Source organism: Buteo buteo, chromosome Z (assembly GCF_964188355.1).
Source record: "Buteo buteo chromosome Z, bButBut1.hap1.1, whole genome shotgun sequence".
NCBI lineage: Eukaryota > Metazoa > Chordata > Aves > Accipitriformes > Accipitridae > Buteo > Buteo buteo.
Window position 1 is genome coordinate 23,652,926 of NC_134204.1, and position 25,525 is coordinate 23,678,450.

A 25,525-nucleotide genomic window follows, 5' to 3' on the forward strand; every position below is an offset into this window, starting at 1 on the left:
AGGCAATAACAAAAAGAATGAAAATAGAGGTGTCAGTCCATATAAAAACATTTTTATAACTTAATATATCTAACAACTCAGTGGCAATTATTAAACCAAGCTAAATTAACAAAACTGATAAGATCATTCTTTTTGCATTTTCATGTCTCTCCAAACAGTTATTTGGCATTCTACCTTCTAGGAAAAATGAGTTTGGAAAGTTAAGCTACCTGCTGGTACTGTTTAAATGCCCACAGATAGCATAACTCAAGCTGCCTGGTGCCTGAAAGTGAGTGTTAGGGCAATCAACAGGAACAATAAAAATCTGTTCAAACAGAAAATCCACAAATCCCAAGGATTTGGAGCCTCCCTATGGATTTTCCACAAATTTTGCTGTTTTCAGCAGAATCTAAGCTTTTATTTTAAAGGTGAACTGCAAAGCTGAAAAGAAAATTGAGTTAATAAAATATGTGCTGAATCCCCTGCTCTCCTTTTGCAGCCTCCTAACTGGGGCCGTCTGCCACATATGTTTTAAGTTTTTCTTTTTATAAAAATAAAGCAACAGCAAACTCCTCATTGAATATTGTCTAATACTTACTTGTTAACTTCAAGAATAAACTTCCATTCTTCTCAATAGTCTATTAACTGTGAAGTATTTCTTAAATCCATGAGTTTGTTTTCTTCAAGTCAAATGACTGCCATCCCTCATCTTAGTCTTATCCTCTTTCTTTGTCTGCATTTAACTCTTTAGAATGTGAACTCTTGAGCATACAGCTCAAGTATCCTTCCATTTGTATCTGACATCTTTTTTAAGAAGAATGAGATTAAGTGTTTTGGGGAAAATGCAAGGATATTACAGATACAAAATACATTTAGGATAAAATTTTGGTACAGATAGCTTGAATGAGGAGTGACTATTGATTTTAGTTTACAACCATCAAAGTGTTTTTAGTTTTAAAAAGTAAAAATCAGATGAACTCTCAAAACTTTTAAAAGAATTTGATTTGTGGTAACTTGAGAGCCATGAGATTGTTTTATATAAAACATTTCAACTGTCATTCCTTATTTGAGAATATTTAGTGATAATCATTAATAGTTCAGTGAAAACAGGAATAGGATTTTACTGACTAATCAACAAATGAGAACCAGATCCCAAAATGCTGATAGTGATAAAAGAGAAGTAACTAATACTCCTGTTAGTAGCTGTGAATTTTTAAGTAAAAACCCTTAAATTACTGTACATGTTTTGTTTTTTATTTTATTATGTATGCACTTTATGACAGAAAGGAGAAATCCTATGAAAAATGCTTTTTCTTTTTTTTTTTTTTTTAACATAAGGGAGAAGTATTGTTGAAGATTATGGGACCCATTCTCTGTGTTCCAGTGACTTTTGTTATTTTAGCAGTGAATAACAGGTGCGATATAAAAACTGAAGCAGAAGATGCACCCTAGTAAAAAGAGTATTGGCAGAATTTTTAATTTTATATTGTTCCAGTAAGACTACTTCTTACTATGATCTCTTTATCTTTTTCTTTATAGTATTCTTTTTCTTCATTCATCTTGACTGGCAGTAAATGTTCTTTGCCAGTAATTTTAGTGAGAAAATGAAATCCTTTAAAAAGGAGAGGGCATCCTTTGATTTCTAAGTGCAGATATCATCATTATTTCAACTGTCTGTCTGACTCCTTAAGCACTGAGTTTTATTGGTTTACTGGTAGAGTTTTATATTTTTAGCTGGTGAAGTAAACATAAATTCAAAGCAGCTTAGAGGTAATGTGTAGTTTGATGCTGAGAGCTTTTTAGACAAAGAGACTCCTATCAACTTTGAGAATTTCTCACAAAACAAAGTTAACCCTTAACATTACATATTTAATTAAAAACACTGTTGAAAGCATTGTTTATGATGCCACACGCCTACTATTGTGTTCCACAGGTAGGGATGCTGTATCCAGTTACTAACTTTTTGTTTCTTAACCCAAATGAGCACTGTCTTCAGCAGGTCATAGAAATATTTCATTAGTGTTACAGCTGAACTGGTTTTCCTGTCTGTTTAATAGAACTCGTCTGTACTACGAATAATTTGCATTATTTTATAGAGTGTAAAAGATGTTAAAATGTTGATAGTGTATAAGGAGTGTTATGTAGGATGTTGATAGTATATGAGGTACACTATATAGTATATTATTTAAGCAATAATAAAGCAGTTGCATTATTTAGAAGATTTTTTTTAATCAAGTACTATATTTACACGTGATAAAAATATTACTTTACATAATAAAATGTTTATATTTGACAAATAAGTGCTCCCTACAGCACTGAACAAGTTAATGTCAGTGGTGGCATTGTTACAAGAACTCTTCTTGTGATACTAAAAGTAAAAATATTATCTGTGTGAGCTTCAATATAAAATTTAGGCAACTGTTTTATAATAAGTTAGGCTAGTAAGGACAAAAATTTAATTGAAATCTAAAAAGATTAAAATTGCAGGGTACTTGTTGATTGAAGCAGTTGTACATGGGATAAAATGCATGTCAACTTGCATCTGTCTTAGAAATGCTCAAATATAATCTTAACTTTACTTGCATGCTTACAGCTAAACAGGAAATGTTTCAGCCTCAACATTTTGAGTCTTTGTAATACACAATTAATAGTCTTGCCAAATTTTTTTTCAGCATTTTATTTCATTTTGAGATACAGGTAAAATAAATTAAACTGTACTATGAATAACACAGTGGTATTATGTACATATAAAGCAAAGTACACAAGTGCGGGATTCAAGACTGTACTTATAACAGAAATAATTAACTTGGTTAATTATGCCAATCTGTTATCTCTGTGTTATGGCTACTAGAATAAAAAATAACTCTGAGCATCATAAAATAGATCGATACAAATAATATTCATAAATAGTCAATTACCTGCTTTGCGTTTTAAATCAGAATAAATGTTTTCAGTTACAACTGGGGGTGAGATGATCATCTGAAGTTGACTTTTATTACATCATATGATGCAGGTCTGGTTTGAGATTTACTACAGAAATAGAATGTCTTTACTATTTGATTTGAATTTTTGAGACTTGCTTTAGCTCAATTTAAAAATACTTTTTATTTAGTCTAAAGAGGTCTCAAAATGTTTTTTCTGGCTCATATACAGTCCATGCTTAATTGATGTACAGATGTGGGATAAGAATGTAAGAGGCATTTTGGAGACATTCTTTCTTCACATGAGAGGGGAATGGGTGAAGGGGAAGAGTTTAGAGATGGAGCTACTTCATAAGAATGTGAAATCCATCTGGGGTAAGGAACAGATCAGCTCAAGTATTCTGCCGTAAAAAAACCTAGAGCTCAGATTGTGCTTCTATAACTCTGAGTTAATGGACCTTACTTCTTGTTCTTCACAGACTTCACAGTTTTTAATAGTTGCTATATTGCTGAATTCTTTTTTAGTAGTCTTACTGTGAAGCTAATATGTTGGTTGGTTTTGTGACTTAAGTTTTTACTTGATATTAAAAAATCAGATGCACAGAATATACTAGGCATACTGAAATACATGCTTGATCACACTGTGGGGAGCTGGGGGAGTTTTTCTGATTGTGCATACATCAGTGTAATTCTATAGTCTTCAGGCGTTTGCTGGATAACTACATCAGCTGTGGCATAATGGTTATGCATTAATGGTTCAATGAGGAAGAAGTTCACACAGGTCCTAAATACTGAGTAGGGCTTTGATTATATTTCAAAATCCATCTACTGATTATTAAACTCCTTCCTTATTTAACTATTCATGCATTACATAAAAACTAGAAACTTTTTTTTGTTGTTTTACCTTTACATATCTCACAGTTGTTGCTTTCAAAGTTCTATCAGGCTTTTCCAGTTACAGAAGAAAGAGGGTGATCTTTCTTAGAGCTGCGAAAAAGCTACTTTCCCTCCATTCAAAACCAGAAAATGACAGATCACTTTCTCTGAGGAATATTTTTATATTAAAAAAAAATCAAAAAAATCAAAAAATCCAAAAATCGAGCAAAAACCCAAATACATTTGTGCACCTCTCCAGTATGGAAAATATCATTCCACACTTACGTGCTGCTAAGTCAAAGTAATAAATGTCAGGCTTTTAGAAGTCATAATTGATGTAAGAATAAACTATGCTGGATTAGATCAAAGATCCATTTAGCCAAATACCCTGTCTCTGACAGTGGCCAGAAGCAGGGTAGTTCTAAGATACTACTAGGGAACTTTTCCTGTTTCCAACAATCTCAAGTTTAAGGCTTATTTAGTCAGAAAGTTCATTTGGCCTGTTGTGTTTAATGTTCTTTGGTGTGTTTTTCTTCTGTGAATAGGTCTAGCTGCTTTGAACCTGTTCATGCTTTTGGTCTTCTGGCAATACATTCCTCAATTTAATTGTAAGCAGTGTGGACAATATTTCCTTTTGTTTATCTTAAATCTTCTGTCTTGCAGTTTCATTTTATACCCGCAAGTCCTTGTCATATGAAAAATAGTGAATAACACCTGTAGCTTACATTCTGTTAAAGACATTTCTGTCCCGTATTTGTTTGGATATCATTTTCATGCCCATTCAGATCTCTAATTTACCTTGTAATTTGCCTTCCATACAAAATGTCCATAGTCAAGCATCTCTAATTGCATTTTGTCTCTAATGTCTGGATTCTGAATCATGAACAAACTTTGGAAATGGTGAGATGTGAGGGAATCTCTTCTTTCGCTGGACAGCCAGAGGGCCTTGATGGCCCATTCTCACTGAAATCTCAATTGAATACGGTCCACTTCTATGGTCGGCATATTTAGATAGAGGGGATCATAAAAATAAGGCAAGGGGTTCTTAAAAGGTCCTTTTAACTACCCTTGTGTTCTGTTACAGAAGCAGTTGTAGACTGAGCTATAATGCTTGATTGGTGAGTGAGCTACATAGTTTTTCCAGAGGTAGAGAATTCCCAAAATATTACTTCACTTATTGTGAATGCATTGTACAGTGCATCTCTGAGGATAAGTTCTCTGAAGGGCAGTATTTACTATGTATGTCTGTGTTTTCTGCCTTAAACAGGAAAAGGGAAACAATGAGCAAGATACTGCTACCTTGTTTCCAAGCCCTTACCTAGCACCCTCTGTCTTCAGGAGCCCCTCGTACCTGGACAAGAAGTATGATGTAAGCCAGAGAAATTGTTCTGACAGTGGAAATCCTGGCTTTTGACTTTCCCAGAGAGTCCTGCATCCCTCCCCTGTCACATCATGCACATATGGTCCATTCATGTGACAAAAGAGGGCTTGGGAAAGGCAGTGCTCCAGCTAGTTTTTTTTCTTGCTGCTAGAAAAATTCTTTCCAGTCTGCTCTTTCTTCTCCGGATCAGAGGAGCGCCTAGAAGAGGGGGCAGCCGGGAATGATCCTCAGGCTGGATGAATCGCCCTGCTGGATCCTTTGAGGCTCAAAGAGTGCTATTGGAAAGAGGAGGGTTTGGTTAGCTTTGAGTGAGGCTCAGTGTTTGCTTCTAGACTTGAAACGTTCTGCAAATCAGTCTTTAAACTGATAGTAAGTTGATGACTTCTTATTTTTAGAAAAGCAATTTTATTATTATTAATTATTTATTAATGTTGAGGTTTTAGAAGAAGACTTAAGTTACCTTGTTTCTCTTCAGAGATCTGCTCATTTTGAGTCTTAGTGAAAAGGAGGATCTGTACTTGCTTGTGGAGGAATACAATAGGTAGGTTGAGTAGAACGTTTAACTGATCTTTCAGACAATTCGGCATTGATGCCGCAAACACCTCAGCACATGCTTAACTTGAAGCTTTTTTTTACATTATTAGAACTACTAACTACCATGTACTCAGAGTTGTCAGTTGTAGTTTGCAGTAGCACAGCATTTGAATATGATTTGTTTGTTTAAAGTATGCATTATATAGAGACTGCAGAGCAGACTCATTTGGGAATAATGTTGCCATTTCATAATAGGGAGGAATGCTAAAATATAGAAATGTCTAGGCCAGCTAACTCTATGAAACATTCTTGGCAAGATTGTCTTTTTAGAATCTGGCTTTTCAATATAATTACAAATCAAGTAAAGTTGACTATTTGTTTTATTTAAGGCTGCTCCTGTGACAGAATTTACTATTTTGTATAGACAGGTGATATGGCAGGTCAGAAAAGGATTCTGTATGTCTGTGCTGACTATATTTTACAGTGTCTGATAGGTTTTCATGGAAGCCATTTGGTGATCTCATCAACAAGAAGTCTATTGTTTCATTACTATCAGATTCAGTGTGTTTGTGATTAAATCAGCAGAATGGAGAACATGAAGGGAGTGCTGTTGACTTTGCAATCATTTCCATCTGTTATAAATTTTTATCAGATGTTGGGAAACAGCAAGTAAAACTCGGAGCAAGTGTTTTATCCAACTTCCAAGGAACAGCGATATGTAATTGGCATATATTGTGCTTTTAGTTTAATCTGTCCATTTAGATATTTTAGATGTCCTATGGTGTATTGGTGTTAATAGAGTATATAGAAAGCTATTTCTGTCATTCCTCGCATTATTTTCTTTAGAAGGCTCTGATGCCAATATAAATATTTTGGTACTTGGTAATCGTGAGCACTGATGACACTATTCATAAAATGGAGAGTCAGAGTGAGACTTGGAGAGCAAAATCTCCATTAGGCTTATGCTGCTGTCCTAAGTATCTTTGCCTCCATTGATGATGTAGGAATCTGCAAATGGAATTGGCTGGCCAGTGGCCAGTACCATTTGCCTCAGACAAGTGGGAGAGGAATCCACCAGCAATACACATAAGCTGTTTTATAATTAGATGGTCCCAAGGAATGAAGTCTTATATTTCTTCTGAAATTCTTTTTTAGTGTTAATTGTTCCTAGTTTGCGTGCAAATGTCTGATATACTTTTAATAATGTGAAGGTTTTTACTTCAAAGAAATTGTCCACATAAGAGTTGTGTGGTATCATCTGAAGAGTGAAAAATATTTTACCATTTTTTTCTAAATTACTGAGATTTTACTGAGAGTGTCCTTGTCTCAGATATTGGAAGTCTGCAGTATTTGTGTTTTTCCTACTCTTTTCCATGTTTCCTTCATATAATTTTCTTTCTGAAATTAATAGTTCATTTTTCTCCATCTTCATGTCAGCGGCAGTCTTTCATGGTGGGAATAATCTTTGACAACCTTTCTGGAGTTTCCTGTATGACTGGGTTGGTCATTTTGATGTGGGATATCCAGTTTTGTTTATAGTGTTCTAAATTGAGCAATATTTGCTGTCTCTTGTAGTGCCACTATAATACTTTTTGTATTATTCTCCCTAATAAGTGTGCGTTTTATGTTTATTGTTTTTCACAACTAGATATTAGTAGACGTCTTCATTGAGCTGTCACTCGTAAAGTTCAGAGGCTTTTCATTAACTCATTCTGTTACTTTAGAGCTGTGTAAGGTGTGCAAGGATTTCCCTCTGCAGAGTCACCTTCAATTTTTTAAGATAATTCAGTTAGAATTTCGGAGAACCCGACTACGGCCATTTGTTCCATTCTCCATTTCTGAGTTAAAACCATGAGAAATCACCATATTTTGTCTGGGCTTGAATGAGCTCCTGATTTTGGATCTTCCAGAAATGTTACCATCAAGTACCTCACTCTTTTTTTTTCAGAGTATCTAACTTGAAGTACTAACTTTGCCATATTGAAAGGTAATTGCTTATTCTTGTCTCAGTTTGGCTATTTTTTTTCACTGTGTGCTTTGTTTTCAATCCATTTCTCACCATTTGCTTTTTCTTTTTTAAAAGACTCATCATAAAGGCTTCTTGAATACCTAAAGCTGTTCTCCTTGTCCATTACTCTGTTCATCCACACCTTCACCAACACATTGGAATGAAACTACTAGATTAGAGAGACAACAGAGACTCCCTGTTCAAGATGGTGTTTATTTTATTAGTTACTTAAAACTACTCACCAGAAGCTGCCATAAGGTTTACTGTGCTTTCCTTGGTTATCCCTTTTGTTCTAAAGTTGCAGTGTTTGTTACTGTCTGGTCATCCAATACAATATTGGTTTTAAGCTGAGTTAGTGGAACAGCCTTTCCTGAGTTCCTTCCAGAGGAGCTTTGGAGCTTTATCACACTTTAATTGCTTAATACCTCTTATTCTGACACCTCTGTCTCTGGTCTTGTCTCACCTTTATGTCCAAATCGGGTCAGGTTCTTAGAGAGTTATCTCCCTAGCATCTTCTTTTGCTGACACAAATCATAATTTATCTTATCAGCAGTAGTTTTGTCTTGCTTTATTATTCCCTTTAATCCCATGTTGACCTAGTGACCTCTTACTTCTTTTATGTTTTCTTGTTTTAGTTAATTCAATCATTTTAGCATTAATACCTTCAGCTGTTTCCTCTTTAAAACTCATCATAGCTCTTTTCACACATCTTCTAACATATGACCTTCTACAATCTATTCTGACAGCCCTAGCTTTATGTTTACAGATACAAAATTATTTGGTTTGAATAACCTCTTAAACCTTGTTGTTTAGTCACACTGATTAGTCACACAGTTTAATTCCCTGCCTTTCTGTTCCCTTTTTTGTGAGCTTTGCATTGCATCTAACACTTCTTTGGTTTATAGGAAGCATCCATGTCACTTCTAAAGCATTTAGTACTTGTATCTCACTTCAGAACTTATCTGACTTATCTGGTGAAACCACCCTTTTAAATTTGCAGAGTGACTTCTGTATTTGGTTGGCTTCCTCTAAGACGGTAGAACAATATAACAATGGTCCAGATTTGAAAGTAAGAATAAAGGCAACAATTAGTAGCAAATAGAAAAATATATTGAATTGGCTTACTAAAAGAGATTCTGCTAAATTAACCAGTCTTTAGGTATTTCCTGAGCCAAAGTAACCTTTTTTCTAGCCTAAATGTATATGATAAAACTTATTCTGGTTTAGTCTGGAGGAAGTGGTTAAAGGAGAATATAAATTATGTTGAAAGAGCAGCTATTGTTTTGGGTCAAATTTATTAGAGTAGTTCTTATTTCAGGTTTTCAGTAATACTTTAAATATGAGAAAAAACTCCAAAGTTTGTTAAAAGAAGCTTGTATATAATGCAAAGTTGGAAAGTAATGTTAATGAGATATGAATAACCTAGGAATATCCTATGGAAAATTGGATGATCTCAAAAGCTCAATTGAGAGAAATATGGTGAAACTTAACAGTCATAGGATCATGCAGTAAGGAACCAAAACAGGAATTCATCCTGCAAGCCATCATTCAGAAGTGACAGAGGAGGAGGAGAACCTCTTAATTACAACAGCTGTGAATGACCAATGTTGTGTGCTATTACAAAAAAGAAAAAAGGCAAATGCATTTCTATCAAGCATTAAGCTAGGCGTTTGCAATCCAGATAGATATACTACTGATCTGGATGAGAGATGCTGGCAGTCTCTTCCAGTTTTTCTTCCAGTTCTGTTTATTTGTTTTAGTTTAACAGTGTTGCCTATCTTACATTAGCCAAAGTTAGGTTTTTCTCTTGCATTGGGAAAATTTAGGTTCTTCTCTCTGTTCCAGAATCTGCTGTGAACATAAAAATACAGATAGTGCATAAAATCAGCCTTAAGCTAAAACTATGATATATGCTTTTATACATGCCCTAATGCATACATCTGCAGTTTCTGGCAATGTAACTGGTGGCTGAACAATGTAAGCGAAGAAAGTTTGTAGGGAAAGCTTACACCTTTTATTAAGCAAACTGTGGAAGCAAAATAAACTAGCTGAAGAAGAGCTCATGTGCCCTGAAACCTGTGGGGTTTTTTTCCCTCTCCATCTGTCTTACTTGCTGTAATGAAATATATTGCTTCTTGCTTAATATCTTTCTTCTTCTTGCACAAGTTTATACTTCATGCTCAGTCTGCAGGCCCTTCTGTTTTGCTAAGATTCTCCCAACAGAGTAAAATGGTAACATTCTTCATCAGTCTCAGCCTGTGAGAATTCATTGCTCAATATTGAGACTGCTGACATACAGTGTGTAGTCCAGTGTGCATAATTACATTAGACTGCCAATTATCCGATCCTTTAATTATGTGATCTGCTTATTTACATGAAGAATTATGGAAATGGGAAGACAGTAATGGTTGTTCATGTAGTCTTTAATAATTATGCTAGTCCTATTAGATTTCAGCATTGAAATCTTTTAGTAGTCTTAGGTAAAATATATAAATACTGGCAATTCATCCATAAACTCTTTCAGACCAGAAGTTTTTTAAACAAAGAGTTACAGTATTAATTGCAAACTGTAATATATGAAGTACTGTTAAAGTCAAAACCAGCATTAACTGTTAGAATTAATGTTAGCACAGGTGTCTATACAGGGCCCAGCAACTATATTAAAATATTTTGTTTACAAGTTTCTAATGTCAAGACCTGCTGAATATGTCTTCCACCATTTTTATATCATCATCTTATTTGAGATACAACTGTGATGTATGATTTGCAGAAGACAGACAGACGTATGTCTGACTCCTAAAGCAAAACCAGGCTGGCAAAAAGACACAGTGCATATTCCAAACCCATAATTTTCGTTCTCATTTTTACAGTTGCAAAATTCTTGCAGTGCCAGAGATGAACAGTAATGTAATCCAGACAAAAATAAGATTCTTGAACCCTAGAAAACTCTTAGATGTACATGCCAAATGGGGGAATTTGCTATCCATTCCAAGCATTGTATGTTCTGCAGGTACGCCAAGGGGCAGAAGGGGGAATATCAGAAAAGACTTCAAAACTGATACTGTAGAGCAGACATTTCCCTTGATTCTTCCACACATTCTGCAAATCAGGTAGTTGTGCAAACATGACATTTTATATTGTTTCAATTTATCATTAGAGTTCTCTGTTTGGAAATACTATTTGTATTCTAACTTAGAATTGGAATTCTCAGAGTATTATGCATTTTTCAAGAGTAGTAGCAGAAAAAAAATGCTATCATCTGAATAGAGATTCTTCCTCATTGTCCCTGATATTATTAAGATGTCTGCTTGTCAGTTCTAGAATGACCTCTCTGTATAAATCATGGCTGCTAATGATATAATACGCATTGAAATCTATCATTAATAAATTTAAGAAAGAGAATATGGAATGTGCTTTTTATGGAATAAATAAATTTTAGAAAAGAAATGTGACTGCCTGTAATAGGAGGGGATTGAATCTAGGACTTCTTTCCAGGCTATTAGTTTACATTATGAAGGGATAATATTGTACTACAGCTTGATTTTTATTTTGTTTATCTAAACTAAATTAAAATCATCTATTCTGCTATGACATTAACGTGAGCAGTGTTAGAGTACGTCAGTATTCATTTTATTTTATTAAGATGTTAAAGGATGCTGCTTATTAAAAATTGAACTTTTGTGAGAATCTTGACATGCTTTTATTATTTATAACATTTTTAAATGACTTTGTAAAATGACTAAGAGTATTTCTTTTTTTTTTTTTATTCTTGTTCTGATATGTTTACTTTGAACAACACTTACCAAGTAAGGTTACCATTTAGGGATAGCCAGTTAGTAATTTTCTCCTGATGATGCTGAATAGAAAGACAGCAAAAGCAAAAGAAAGGAAATGGCCTTTAAAAAAAATAAAAACAATGTAATTATAATACCATAAAAAGTGGAACGGAAATAACATGCTATGCCATCTAAAAATAATAATTTAATCTAATACTCATTATTACAGAAAACAGCACTTCCCTGAATTAATTCTTGTTTCAACTACAACATAACTTTTAGAAAAACACCAGGTCCAAGGATGCAGAATACACCATAATCTTTCAGTTGTTCAGTCACTGAATAGTTTTCCATTATAAATTCACATTTATCTGAGTGAATCCTCTGACTGTGAAGCTATCTCTATACTTGTGGCACCACCTAAGTACTTAAGATTTGGAAGAATGTGGCCTTGTTTAATATTGTTTGTACCACGATCAGTGAATGTGTGCCAGGGTAACCTCAAGGAGTTTGGGCCCCTTTAGGGGCTTAGGTGGAGTTTAGAGGGAGAGTGGTGAATACCCTGAATTGTAGTGAAGTTTAGACTGAAGTTTGGATAAATTTGGAAGTTATAGAAGGCAAAGTTTTCAGGCATTTTGTGATTGAAATGTAGGCATCAAATGAATTCTTTAGTATTTACTGAGCTTTGTTGTCACTGGATGGGGAATATCTAAATTACAGTTTCAAATACATGCAACCACCTTTCCCTAAGTCACAGTTGAATAAGGTACTGTGCCTCTCTAGGTCTTATTTGTGTCTGTGTATCATATATATTTTATTAGTTACAGATTTTATATCCTTAAATAAATAAAGCCAGTTATGGTTTATATACGTATGTGGAGGAGCTATTAACAGCTTCCTTCTCTTGGATGCATCTGGAGTGTTTGGAAATTATTATGATGCTAACGTAGATTGACAATATGCAAGCATACAAGTACAAAGAGATACATATATAGAGAAAGAGGGGTGGGTTTGTGTTTGTGCATAGCAAGTATAATCATATGGTTGCTTACACCAAGTCACAGTTAGTGTTTAATTCTGTAATCGGTTCTCTCTTCTTCTGCCAAAGTGAAGTCAAATACAGAACTTCTCCTTTTTGAATTAAGCAGTTACTTTGTAAATTCAGAAGACCCCTTATTATTTGCAGCAAGACACCTTCAGTACATGGCACTTAGAAAAATGCTTATTCATTTAACTTAGAGTATTTGGCTACATTTCCAATTGATTTTATTCCTTATTAACTAAGTATTAATTCCTGATTTAAAATACAGAAGAAGAATAAAATAGATTTATTAGTGGTTTGGGTTTGTGTGGTGGGGTTTTGGTAGGGGGAAAGGGGCTGCAGGGGTGGCTTCTGTGAGAAGCTGCTAGAAGCTTCCCTGGCTGCAAGTCGGACCCAACTCTGGCCAAGGCCAAGCCCATCAGTGACAGCAGTAGTGCCTCTGGGAGAACAGATTTAAGAAGGGGAACCTGCAACGAAGAGGGGAGTGGGATGTGAGAGAAACCCCTCTGCAGACAGCGAGGTCAGTGAGGAAGGAGGGGGAGGAGGAGCGGGGGAGGAGGGGATGCCCCTGCAGCCCGTGGTGAGATGTCAGGCTGTCCCCCCCCAGCCCATGGAGGGGAGCGGGGGAGCAGATGCCCACCTGCAGCCCGGGGAGGACCCCATGACGGAGCAGGGGGATGCACTCCAAGATGGCCGTGACTCCATGGGAAAGCCCGTGCTGGAGCAGTCTGTGCCTGAAGGACTGCAGCCCATGGAAAAGACCCACGCTGGAGCAGTTTGTGAAGGACTGCAGCCCGTGGGAAGGACCCACATTGGAGAAGTTCACAGAGAACTGTCTTCTGTGGGAGGGACCCCATGCTGGAGCAGGGAAAGAGTGAGGAGTCCTTCCCCTGAGGAGGAAGGAACGGCAGAGACAATGCGTTATGAACTGACCACAACCCCCATTCCCCGTTCCCGTATGCTGCTGGTGGGGAGAAGGTAGAGAAAATCAGGCGTGGAGTTGAGCCTTGGAAGGAGGGAGGAGTGGGGGGGAGGTGTTTTAAGGTTTGGGTTTATTTTCCTTTATCCTTGGTTTGATTTGATTGGTCTTAAATTGATTTTGGTTTTTTCCAAAGTTGAGTCTTTTTTTTGCCCGTGACCATAACTGATGAGTGATCCCTCCCTGTTCTTGTCTGGACCCACAAGCTTTTCTTTATATTTTCTCATCATCATCACACTGGGAGGGAGGAGCGAGCGAGTGGCCTTGTGGTGCTTTGTTGCTGGCTGGGCTTAAACCACAACAATTAGGAAGCTGAAGCATGGAATATATGCTATAAAGATAACGGCAGAAAACCCTACTATTAAGATAAAAGTATATTCAAATACAAAGCTTTACTACTGGTACAGATAAAAGCTGAGAGATGGAATATCTCTTGTGGTAAAGAAGCACTATAAGTGGATTTTGCAGGCACTTTAACCAAGCCAAAAAACAGCTGAGCTTGAATTAGTAAAATGGCCACGGTACTGAAACTCCATACCATACCAATACTGTCCTGAGGTTTTGGATCTACACTTGCTCACAGCTCATCAGCTAAGGGCACAGTGTAGCAAGTGTGTGCTTGCTCACTTGTGGGTTAGATCCTTAGTGACAGAAACAAGATAAGAGTTATGTTATTAACCTTTAGTCTTGTGTTGAAGCCACTGCTTCCCATTGCATTTCATAGGACTGGAATCTTGATCCACCAAAATCTGCTTTCTTTCAAATTCAGTAGGAGGATTAAGGTCAAGCAGTCTCCATCAGATTGTGTGTGGAGTCTGTCCAGCCATATGGATGTCTCTAAACTTCAAGGATATTCTAACTTTATGACTTGTGACATTAATCTCTGAAACAGCCTTAGACTTAGAGTCAAGACACTTTTGTAGCTTATGTATTGAAACAATCAATGAAAGTAATCTTTAACCTTGGGATCATAGAAAATAGAGGAAGATTTTCCAGACCAATACTTCTGCATGTCTGAGGCCTGCTTCACCATGAAGTACATGAAAATGCAACTAAATGATTGTGGTGGGTTGACCCCTGGCTGGATTCCAGGTGCCCACCAAAGGTGCTCTATCACTCCCCCTCCTCAGCTGAACAGGGGAGAGAAAATAGAAGGAAAGGCTTGTGGGTCAAGATGAGGACAGGGAGAGATCACTCGCCAATTACCATCATGGGCAAAACAGACTTGGCTCGGGGAAATTACTTTATTACCAATCCAATCAGAGTAGGGTAATAAGAAATAAAACCAAAACTTAAAACACCTTCCCCCCACCCCTCCCTTTTTCCCAAGCACAGCTTCACTCCTGAATTTTTTCTCCCTCCTCCCCTCCAGCTTTGCAGGGGGATGGGGAATGGGGGTTGTGGTCAGTTCGTCACGCATTGTCTCTGCCGCTCCTTCCTCCTCAGGGGGAGGACTCCTCAGTCTTTCCCTGCTCCAGCGTGGGGTCCTTCCCACAGAAGACAGTCCTCTGTGAACTTCTCCAATGTGGGTCCTTCCCACAGGCTGCAGTCCTTCATGAACTGCTCCAGTGTGGGTCCTTTCCACAGGCTGCAGTCCTTCAGTCACAGACTGCTCCATCCCTCAGGCATATGAACTGCACCACTCAGCTTGGTGTCATCTGCAAATTTTCTGAGTGTGCACTCGATCCTACTATGTCATTGATGAAGATATTAAACAGCACTGTTCCCAATACGGACCATTGTGTTCCTTAGTGAGTTAAAACTAAGGTAGCAAGTACACCATCAGCAGAGCCTTATAGGGATGCTGGAATCCATCAGTATGACTGATTCTGAAGTCCACATTCAAAAGTGTTGTGGAAATACTGCAGGGAGTTCTGAAGTAGACAGAAGTGATTAAAGCTAGGAGAACATCCCTTCCTTTAAAAAGAGCTATTAAAAAAGTATAATTTATATAGTCTGCTAAAGAGAAGCCTGAGTGGTGACAAAGATAATAGTGTAGAGATGTTTGTTCATGCATTCAAATAGTTTACTAGGAAAGCTGATGCTTCACCATGCATGGTGTCTTTAGGATGTAACTAGATTTTAGCATCAAGTTACCCAAGTTCTTGTAGATCCTAGATTCTGGAGTTCCTGTCAGTCCTATCAAACTGACACACAGTCCTATCAAACTGAGCCACAGTGGAACCAGAAATTCAAAGGGTTTCATAGACTTGATTTCCCTAGAGATTTTCTAGATGAAACAATTTTATTTGTTCTGAGGAAGTAATCTGAAAATTCTGGAGTTGCACAGTTTTGTTCTAAAATGGTTTGTCTAGATTTTTTCAATGTTCTGCAGAATGAATATTCTGATTTCAGTCAACTCTGATATGAGTAGCAAAAATGAATAATTCTTTTGGTATTGCTGTTTCATTCTAGTTTTAGACATAATGGGCACTTCTGGGAGTTTTCTTTTTTCTTATAGTGCTTCTTGGAGCTAAGTCTCCTAGAGAGTTTTAGCAATGTTACTTAGAGAAAAAGAATATGATCTGTAATTCTTGTCTTTGGAAGCATTCAACATATAATTTATTGTATGCATACATGCATATAAACATGCATATACACAGAGTTATTTCTTTGCTTGATCTTGAATACAGAACAGATTGTTGAGACGTTTATGACCATTGTGCTTGACCCTAGAATAATATAAGCCTATCAGTTAAGTTTTTTAATAGCTGTTATCTTTCAAGATGTTTCAGAAAAAGATACTGAGGGTTATGTAGTTAAGAGATTGTAGTAATTATAGAAAAATAATTAGGCTAAACTGCTTCAGATAAAAGGTTAAAAGCTGTTGTTTACATGTAAGCTAGTGCTAGCCAGGATTTGGAAAGTTATGGCTTTCATTTACTATAAAATGTAGTTTACTTTCAAAAGCTATTAAAAAAAAAAAAATCACTCTTAGTAGGAAATTTGGTCCATGTTGTCTAGCTTTAGAAGAAATTTCTGCAAGGTGGAATCCAGCGTGGTACTTAAGCAATTTCACTGCAATGTTCTTCACAAACTGTGGAGTTAAAAGATTAGCATTTTAAAGAGTGAGCTACTCTTCTGTTTTCAAAATATGAAATTTAGGAAGGAAATATTTTTTTGGTTTTTATGCAACATTGGCAATGCCATTTCAGGAAGAGAAGAATCATTTGCATGTTGCTTGTTTGTTTTCCATTTGTGCATTTTGGCACTTCAAAATGGTAGTAAGTAGGTAGGGGAGGAGATTACACCGGTTCTGGAAGTACCTTTCTCTGTTGAGGGAGGGAGGACAGCTTCCAGGCTGCAGGAAGTGGCAAGAAGAGGAAGAAGCAGGGCACGAGAGGAGAGCCTGCAGCTGGGACTGAGAGAGCAGTGAGATAAGCTGGAAGCAGGCAGAGCTGTGCCTCTGTAGTGACAGAAACTTTCCAGGGACAGGAGGAAACTGCATAATGGGCTACAAACCAACAGCTATGTTATATGAAACCTGAGTGCAAATTTACTGCATGCAAAGACCTGTGCTTCAAAGATGTAGGGAGCAGCTACAGACTGATTTGTAGTCCCTTATTTTGATTCTGCTCTACCTCATCAATTTGACATTTTCCTGTCTACAAAAAGCCAATTATTTCTAGTTCTGTTCCAGTAAATCTGACTTGTGAGGATAGCCTGGCTTTCCTATCAGCCAGTTCTTGTGGCTTCCTCTTTAACAGGCAGGCTTTTTGGATTACCTTTCTCATGAACCTAACTTGGTAAAGAGAGCCTAGAAATAAAAAACATAGGAAATGTGGAGTCTTTAAGGAGCCAAGTATCAAAGTCCTTTATTGACCTAGTATGGATCATAGCAGGAGTTTGAAAAAACATTTTAGAATTAGGCTGTCTAGGAATTAGGACCTTCTGCGTTCTCTATAAAAATCTCTTTCTATTCGGAAAAAAAAAGGGAATGCAGGAGGGCTGAATAGTTGTCATTGCTAGTTCATTCTTCATTCCACAATAACTTAAGATAACTAAGAGAAAGTGTGTCCCTCTTACAGGAAAATTTCTGATGAGCTAGGCTCTGTTACTCATAAGTGCCATTTGTAACCCCCTCTTGCTGTGTTGCTGTCACTGCATTCTGGCATTCTGAATATTTTAAACATATAACTTTTATTGACATGCATGTTATTCCTGCTGTACAGCTTCTGTAAGAAAATGTTGCACTATATTAGATTCGCTTGCTTACCATATTATCCCCAATTTATATAAAAGCAATGGAGTTACTTGGGTTAAAAATGTTTCTTTATCCTTTCCCTATGGTTTTCTTCTCAGGATAGAAAAGTAGAACTGTAGTCTTATGTAAAAGCTGTTAATCAGGCTTAGCGTAGCTTCTACCACGCTGTTGAAAATTAAGACATACTGCTGTAGTTGATTGTCTGAATGCCTTTACAATGGTAGTCTTTTTCAAGTGCTTTTCACAAGCTTTGTATTTGTGCATATGTACAAATGAAAATGTAATTCAGAAGAAGTCATCGCCCCACAACTCCAAGTCTTTGCTTAAAAAAAGCTGTTGTGCTGTGAGTAATGTTGTTACAGATGAGAACTGAGGTACTTAAAACAGCTGCAGGGAGGTGCTTGCATGCCACGTTCCTACATTAAAGTAATTTCTGCTATTCATTGACTTTGATGAATACTGAATCAATCAGAACTTAATTTTTTTTAAAAAAAAAAAGTGGGAAATACAGATTCTAACACCAGAAAAACTTGAAACAGGTATCAGTTCTTTTCTACTGGTAGCCGTTAGACTGGCACAAATAGGCATGAGCTAAAATTCAAGAAATTCCATTTAAACATACAAAAGAGCTTTTTTACATTGAGCAAGGTCAAGCAGTGGTTGCCTGGAGACGTTGTGGTGTCTCCATCTTTGCATATTCAAAACCTGACCAGGCAATGCCCTCTGCAACGTACTCTGGCCCTGCTTTGAGCAGGGGAGCTGGACTGGCTGCTCTTCAGAGCTCCCTTCGAATCTGTGATTCTATGAAGACAAATATTTCATGTGATATTGGCACAATGACTTGCAAATTTTGGTTTCTTTCTAGTGTTATCACCTGATAATTTTTTTAAAATTTGTAAAATGAAATTAATTCTCATATTTAATAATTTATGCTTACATACATGTAATGTCTTTGTCATTTAACAACTACACTGCCTGTCCATCTAAGAAATCCAGGACCCTAAGGTTTATTACTTCAATAAATGGAATTTTATAACACATGTAATATTTATTTGGTAGTGGCTCTGTTTCAGATTCTCTTTGTGTGCTTCTCATGGTTAAATATTAAAATGTTAAATTAAAATACAAATGGGGATTCTTTTTTTATTATTCACGTCCTTGACATTTCTAATGGGGTCTTCAAAAAAGTCATCTGTTATGTTCTTTTGTCATTTCTGCTAATGAAAATATGAACTTTCTTAGCTTCTAATAGATTTTTAAGCCATGTTCCTAGCATCAGTGAGTCAGTACCTTCCCAATGTTTATATCAGAGATTTACTGGACATTAACTTTGATTCTGTTTCTCCTGAGTGGCTTTACATTCCCAGAAGATTAAATTCTTGTAAATATTTGTCTCTTTGCAGTGAGGAGCTACGGAAAGAAGCGCGACAGCTGAAACGTGAACTGCTGGAAGCAAAGCAGAAAAAAGAAGAAAGAGCTTTAAAACCCAAAGAAAAGGAAGGTAAGAGTATGTTCTAGCAGGTGTTGTGTAGATCTCCAGATAACATTCAAGTTTTAAAGTTTTTTAGTAGTTTTGTGTTTCATGTGGATTGTTGCAATGTAGATTTTTTTTCCAAGAAAATTATTTTTCCTTAAAAATGGTAGTAATGTAAGGACACCAGTATATAAATAAATTGTACAGGTACCATTCGTTCTTTCAAACAAGGTAGTATTTGTCCTTCTAAACGTTCTTTAGTTACATCTGTGTACTTGGGGAAGCTTCTGGATTTGAAATACCATGGCATGTGATTGAATTCTTTGGTGGGGACATACCTGTTCTGACCTTTGACTTGGAAAGTCTTCTTGACGTTCCAACTTGGGAAGGTACTTAAATGCAGATGGTTAACTTTGAACTCAAAGCTACTGACTTCAAACTTTTATGCATCTTATGACACCAGTGGAACTCAAATTCAGAAAGTTAGTTCCATGTTTATTTTCTATAAACCTTAGCAAAATGGGATCTTCAGATGCCCGCTTCTTTGTCAGACAAATCTTATAATCTATTTCTGTCTAAATGTGCATAAACTGCTGAGTTTATAATAGCATCTAAGGTGCATATTTTAGTGCAGGTGGATGTAACACCCTTTAATAGCTGAAATGAAGAAAAAAAAAAAAAAAGACTGTTTTTTAAGCACTGTGGAGTTGCTAGACGCATTTCTGGAGTGGATTCTTTGTCCAGTTCTCAAAATACCATGTGAAATCTGGAAGAAAATATAAAATTATTCAGAAAAATTTCCAGATGACACACAATTTAGAAGAGTGGTAGAAAGTATAACATCATTTTTAGAAAAATTCATGGACTCTCTTGAATAACAGGTGAGCTTGATCAGCAACCAGTTTGGCAAAAAAAAAAAAAAATACAGTATCTTGAACTTGTATATGAAATCTGGCACCAAATTTTACAAAGTAGTGGCTCTGAAAAAGTTCTAGAATTATGCTCAATCCCTGAATGAATGTATCATTGGCAAGGTAGTGAATGCTGTCACAGGCCATGTAAATAAAGAACTGCAAGCAGAAGTGTAGAAAAGGTAAAGAGTAGTCCTTATGTACATATATGATAAATTATATTGAATAGTAACATATATGGCAGTTGTAATACTATCACTTAAACATTATCCCTGTTCTGGTGCCAGTTAAATCAGAGGACTTATTGCAGAGTAATTTGAGTAAATCCATCTTTACCGTGACAGTCTAAAGTAATACTTGGACAATACTCGTAGATACTACTATGGTACAGTTTTGAAGGATACCTTTTACTCAAGGAAAGGGAGCTTATAAACCAGAGTTGTTGGGTTTTTTACTTTCTTTGATGTAAATAGCAGGTAGGAGATAAACCTGTTGAAAATCTGTAGGTAACAGCTAATGGTGAATATAATCTTGAATAATCTTGGTTTTCCTTTTTGTGATTACTGTCAGAACACAGGAAGGGGTCTGTTCCAATACCTGTTGAGAAAGATACATGCAGGAAAGAACCTATTCAACAAGTTCTTGGCGTCCATAACTAAAATTTCTAAAAATAAACACACTCTAAAATTTAAGACAAAATTAAAAAGATATTAAATGAGATGCAAATGGTGAAGGGCGATTACTAATAAAAATACAGTAGCAAGAGATGAATGAGCAAGAAGAGAGTTGGTTGTCTTTAACTAAAGAGGAAATGAGCTTGAACACTTGTTGCCACTCTGTCTTTAGCATAGCGGTCAACTTTGCTCATATGGTTACATATGATGAGTGACGTAGAAGGAAGGGTTCAGATACAGAATAAGCAACTAGAGACCACTTGGATAAATTAGGTGCATTAAAATCATTTGAACTTAATGGCATTTACTGAAGCATATTAGGGAGTTGGCTAAAGCAGTCTGAGAGACATTAATGTTAACAAAATGCTTTAAGAGAATTGTTTGTAATCAAAGTGGCAAGCAGGATTCCTGGGAATCTGTTTATTAGTAATCTGGAGAAAACAATTGATTACCTTTATTAAATTTGCAGACTAAAAAAATATATGGGACAGGGAAGGGGAAGATGAAAGAAAAAAAGAAAGAAAAATGCAAACTTATGTGATAAGGTTGCATTTTCACATGCAGTTGTTTAAGTGAAGAACTGAGTGGCTCACTCTCTTTCCACCAGTCCATGTTGGAGCTTTTACTGATGTGATTCAGTTTAAATCAGAAGAAAGGTGTTCCTTCTTTTCTTTGGTAGAATAGTTTTGTGCTGGGTTCATAGATTAAGTCAGTTCATAGAAGCTAAAAGCCAGGTCAAAGTAAACAAAATATGTTTACCTTGGGAGGTCTTGGGGGAAAAAAAATCATTATAGTAAGTGATTGGTATGTCTCTTGCAAATTATGAGTTGCACAAACACAAGACGTTAGGTAGCACTTAGGCAGCTTAAAATCTAGGAAACATAATAAGTACAAAGCTGAGAGGAAGTCGATAGTGCCATGCTATTGAAAAAGACTAAAGTGTACTGTAAAACGTATAAAATGGGCTGTTGTATACAAGACAGACTCATTTTCTCTTCCACCTGAGCAGGTCTTCAGCCTGAATCCTTTGGTCATGTTTGGTGATTGCACTTGAAAAAAAAGTACAAGGCATTTTAGGGGAGTACAGAGGAGAGCAACAAAGGTGACTGATGATCTGGAAAGCATAATATTTAAAGATTGTAAGAATTGGGGCTGTTTAGTTTAGAGAAGAGATGACTTTGTAAAAGGGGACATATTAATGATCATCAAGAATGTCAAAGGCTACCATGGAGAGGAAATTATCCTATATAATCCTTGTGGAGAGGACAAGAGATAATAGGCTTCTGTGGCAGCTAAAGAGATATAGGTTAAATGTCAGGGAAAACTTCCTAAACATAACTATTGAAATAGATGACCTACAGAGTGGAACTTTTTAATAACAGATTAGGCAAATACTTCCTAGGACTAATGCAGAAAAGGTTGATCCTGCCTTTTGGGAGGGATGGGCTTGGATGTTCTGTTTTTCAAGATTCTGTGAAGCACAATTTAATCAAAAGAAAGGTAAGATGTGACCTGGAAGAAGGTTTTGATGGGGAGGAGAAACTAAGCATCTTGTTAATGGTGATAGTAGTTAGGTGGAAGCATTACCAAAAGCATTGTATTTACCATCACTGTGAGTCTTTAAATCAAGCAGTTAAAATAAAGGCTTGGTTGTAGGTCTTCCAAAATAATTCAGTAAAGCAGTACTCTCTTTACATTTTGCTTTCTCTTCAAATAACTTATTCTGGTTATCTTGTGAGTTATTTTGTTTGTACCCTGAAAAGAGAAAATCAGTGTCCTAATGTTTCCCTTTTTGAGGAAGTCTCACACAAAGAAATGTAATTCACTGTATGATCAAAGGAAGTAAAAAATTTTCTGGTGATAGAGAATCAACCATTACAAAATCCACACCCAAAGAATAAATGCAAAAAACTCATTAAACGTAATTGGTGTGTGAAGGAGACAAAACTGTTCCTACATTTAGCTAGAATGAATATGTAGTGCTTAAAGGTGATGACTGAAAGGCAAACAGGAGGTTTACTGTATAACTGGCATAAAGTTCGGGTTATGAAGGATTCTGGATTAAGTATAAGAACAGCTTTAATTGAGAGATGAGTTTATGATGCCAGGCATTTTAAAGTGATCAAAACACCGTTGTGAAATATCAGAATTTACTCAGCATTGTCACATGGTCTTTTCATTAGACATTTAATTGAAAAATACATTAATGGTCCTCTGTCTAGCTGCGGATGCATATTGACACTGGTAGCATAAAATAGCCATAAAGTTGCCATAAATACCGTGTATTTTGACACCAGAATTTAGTGAGAACAATATAAAAAAATTTAAAATGTTAATCATTGAGGGAAAGCATGTCAACGAAATACGTAGGTGTGATCATATTCTCTTCTGTGAATAGCTAGTTTTGCCAAAAGGGATGGCCCTGTAGGATAACTGCAAATAGTCTTTGGGAAAAGGTTTTGTTTACAAATAAATAAAATTTGTAATCTCCCATTCCTGCTTCTAAGGGATTTCTGTTGTGTCTAATAAAATCCATATATTAATAGCTAGGTAAATAATCAAAACTTTTTTGGTTTTCTTCATCCATGCTTTAATATTTTTTTCTACCTCTAAATCCTTTTCCAGCTCTCAGTTTGGGTATTTTCTCAGAGACAGCAGCAGTCAGAACAGAACAAGGTAGAGACTCAAGCTTAAGTAAATTTTTTTAACCTGTCCTTAAAAGTTCAAAAGTCAGATTGTCTTTCCTGATTTATCAGGACAACAACTCACTTGGCAGTATTGCCAAAATTCAGACTATGAAGGAGGAAGATTTTAAAACATAGGGTAAGTATCTTTTGCAGCATTTTACAGGTCACATTGTGTATGTCATTTGAAGTTTCATTTACTGTCGTCAGTAACTAGATTATTTAGTAAAGAAATAGATTTGTTTAGTAAATAAACTTACTGTCTAAATTTGTTCAGTAAGGAAGCTTTCTGTCTTTACGGAATCAAGAATAACAATAGCATATTCTGTGCCTTGGGATGCTGGGTCCACATTTGTGACATATAGGAAAAACTAAGATTCTAAAAGTAATGTTTTGATTTTTTTGAAGGAAAAGGGAAGTTGTTTTTCTTATTTAAAAGTAAGTGAAATGTATCAAAGTATCAGCTACACCAGAATCCACTTGATGTTCTCAAACATTAACACTTGATGAATAAGTAAAAGTAACATGCTTAAATTATTTGTAATACAAAAACAATGAGGTGATGAAACTATCTTAACATTTTCCTGTTGCCTGCCTTTTCCCAACTTCAGCTGATGTCAAAAAGTACCAAAATGCTGGCAGCATCATCTGGCACTTGCTAAATATCTCTTCCTATAATGGTCATTCTGATTAGTTACTATGATTTCTATAAAGTTTGTTAGTATAAAGTTTAAAATGGTCAATTTTCAGTTCTGGATTCTACCCACTGCATTTTGGAAATCATTCTCCAGATGTCCTTCACAAGCCTATCAATTTGTATTTATTTGAATTGTACCAAATTTCTCATCTGTATAGAAAGAACAAGTACAGTTGCATGATAGGTATGTTTCTGGTAAAGGATGAAAGAATTGAAACTTCAGGAATACCTGGGGAAAGTTGAAATTTTAATAGGAATTTTAAGTAAAAGTTTACATCTGCATTAGTGTTTTACCACAGACCAGATGTGCACTTTTGGATGAAGCCATGCTGGATGATGCATTCCAGGAGCATATCTGATGAGCTCCAACTGGTAGTCTGAAATAGAACAGCCCCCAAAATAATAGTAAGCATATCAGGGCCTCAGCCTAACAGTTTTGCTCCTGTTTCATCATGTTCTTGGGTAATGTTGAAGCAGCCAAAGTTTTCCTGTCTTTTGTGAATTTCAGCCTTATAACTAGAGGTGACCCAAAGACACAAAAGTGATCCAGAGCTAACTGCCTACTTTTTAAAAATATTTGAGTCTATTTGCACTTATGACAGCTTTTATTTTCATCATGGTTTGTATGGAGATAAAAGAAGTTTTCTGAAGTTTCCCCTTTTTACTCTAAACAGCTACTCTTATTTTTTCTTTAAAGTCTGTTGGAACATTTCAGTTCTGAAGCATCAGCTTTGAAGAAGATAGAGGTTAAAATTTAGAATATATGTTAGAAACATTAAGTAGCAGCTAGTGACTGCTAACCTAATAATACTGCTGTCTTGTAGTGATGTTGGAATAGTAATTTAAGAAGCATCATTTCATTGAGCAAAGGCCTCCAAACTTTCTCAATAATATTAATTGTGAAAACACTTAGAGTCATAAATATCTGTAAGTTTTTATAAAACTAGCATGGTGTTTTATCTTAGACTTCACTTTGGTCTGTATAACATCACCTTACTGTATTGTACTTTATGGTTGCTGTATTACCAAAATTGAAACAGGACTGAGTATTTACACTGGATCTTATGACTATTGAAAGAACATTGTTAGAAAACTATGAATTTATTAATTGTCAAGAAACAAAAGTAAATGTCATTAAATACTAGATTCTAGTCCAGGAAATACTAGATTGGTGAAAAGAAGGAAAGGTGTGGAAAATGTCATTGAAAATAAATTGAGAGTCGTGTTGGGGTGTTAAAAAATTATTTCCTTAGTATTAAGGAAAAATAATTTCACGCACAAACTCATAAAATAAAGAAACTGGGAAAGCCACAATAGTGAAATATATTTCAGGTTTGTACTAGAAAACAAACTGAACATGAATTTACACTGTGATGTGGCTGTGA

At 35.9% G+C, this 25,525-nt stretch overlaps 1 protein-coding gene across 7 annotated transcripts in view; it reads left to right on the forward strand.

Annotated features, from left to right (window-relative positions):
* CWC27 (CWC27 spliceosome associated cyclophilin) overlaps window positions 1–25,525 on the forward strand; it is a 119,264-nt gene that overhangs the window by 64,923 nt on the left and 28,816 nt on the right. For all 7 annotated transcript variants that reach the window (XR_012649009.1, XR_012649010.1, XR_012649012.1 and 4 more), the window contains exon 11: window positions 19,104–19,201. Coding sequence is in view for 2 of the 7 variants with exons in the window: in XM_075020752.1 (XP_074876853.1) it covers window positions 19,104–19,201 (98 nt within the window). In the remaining 5 variants the exon portion in view is untranslated. The remainder of the gene's footprint in view (window positions 1–19,103; window positions 19,202–25,525) is intronic.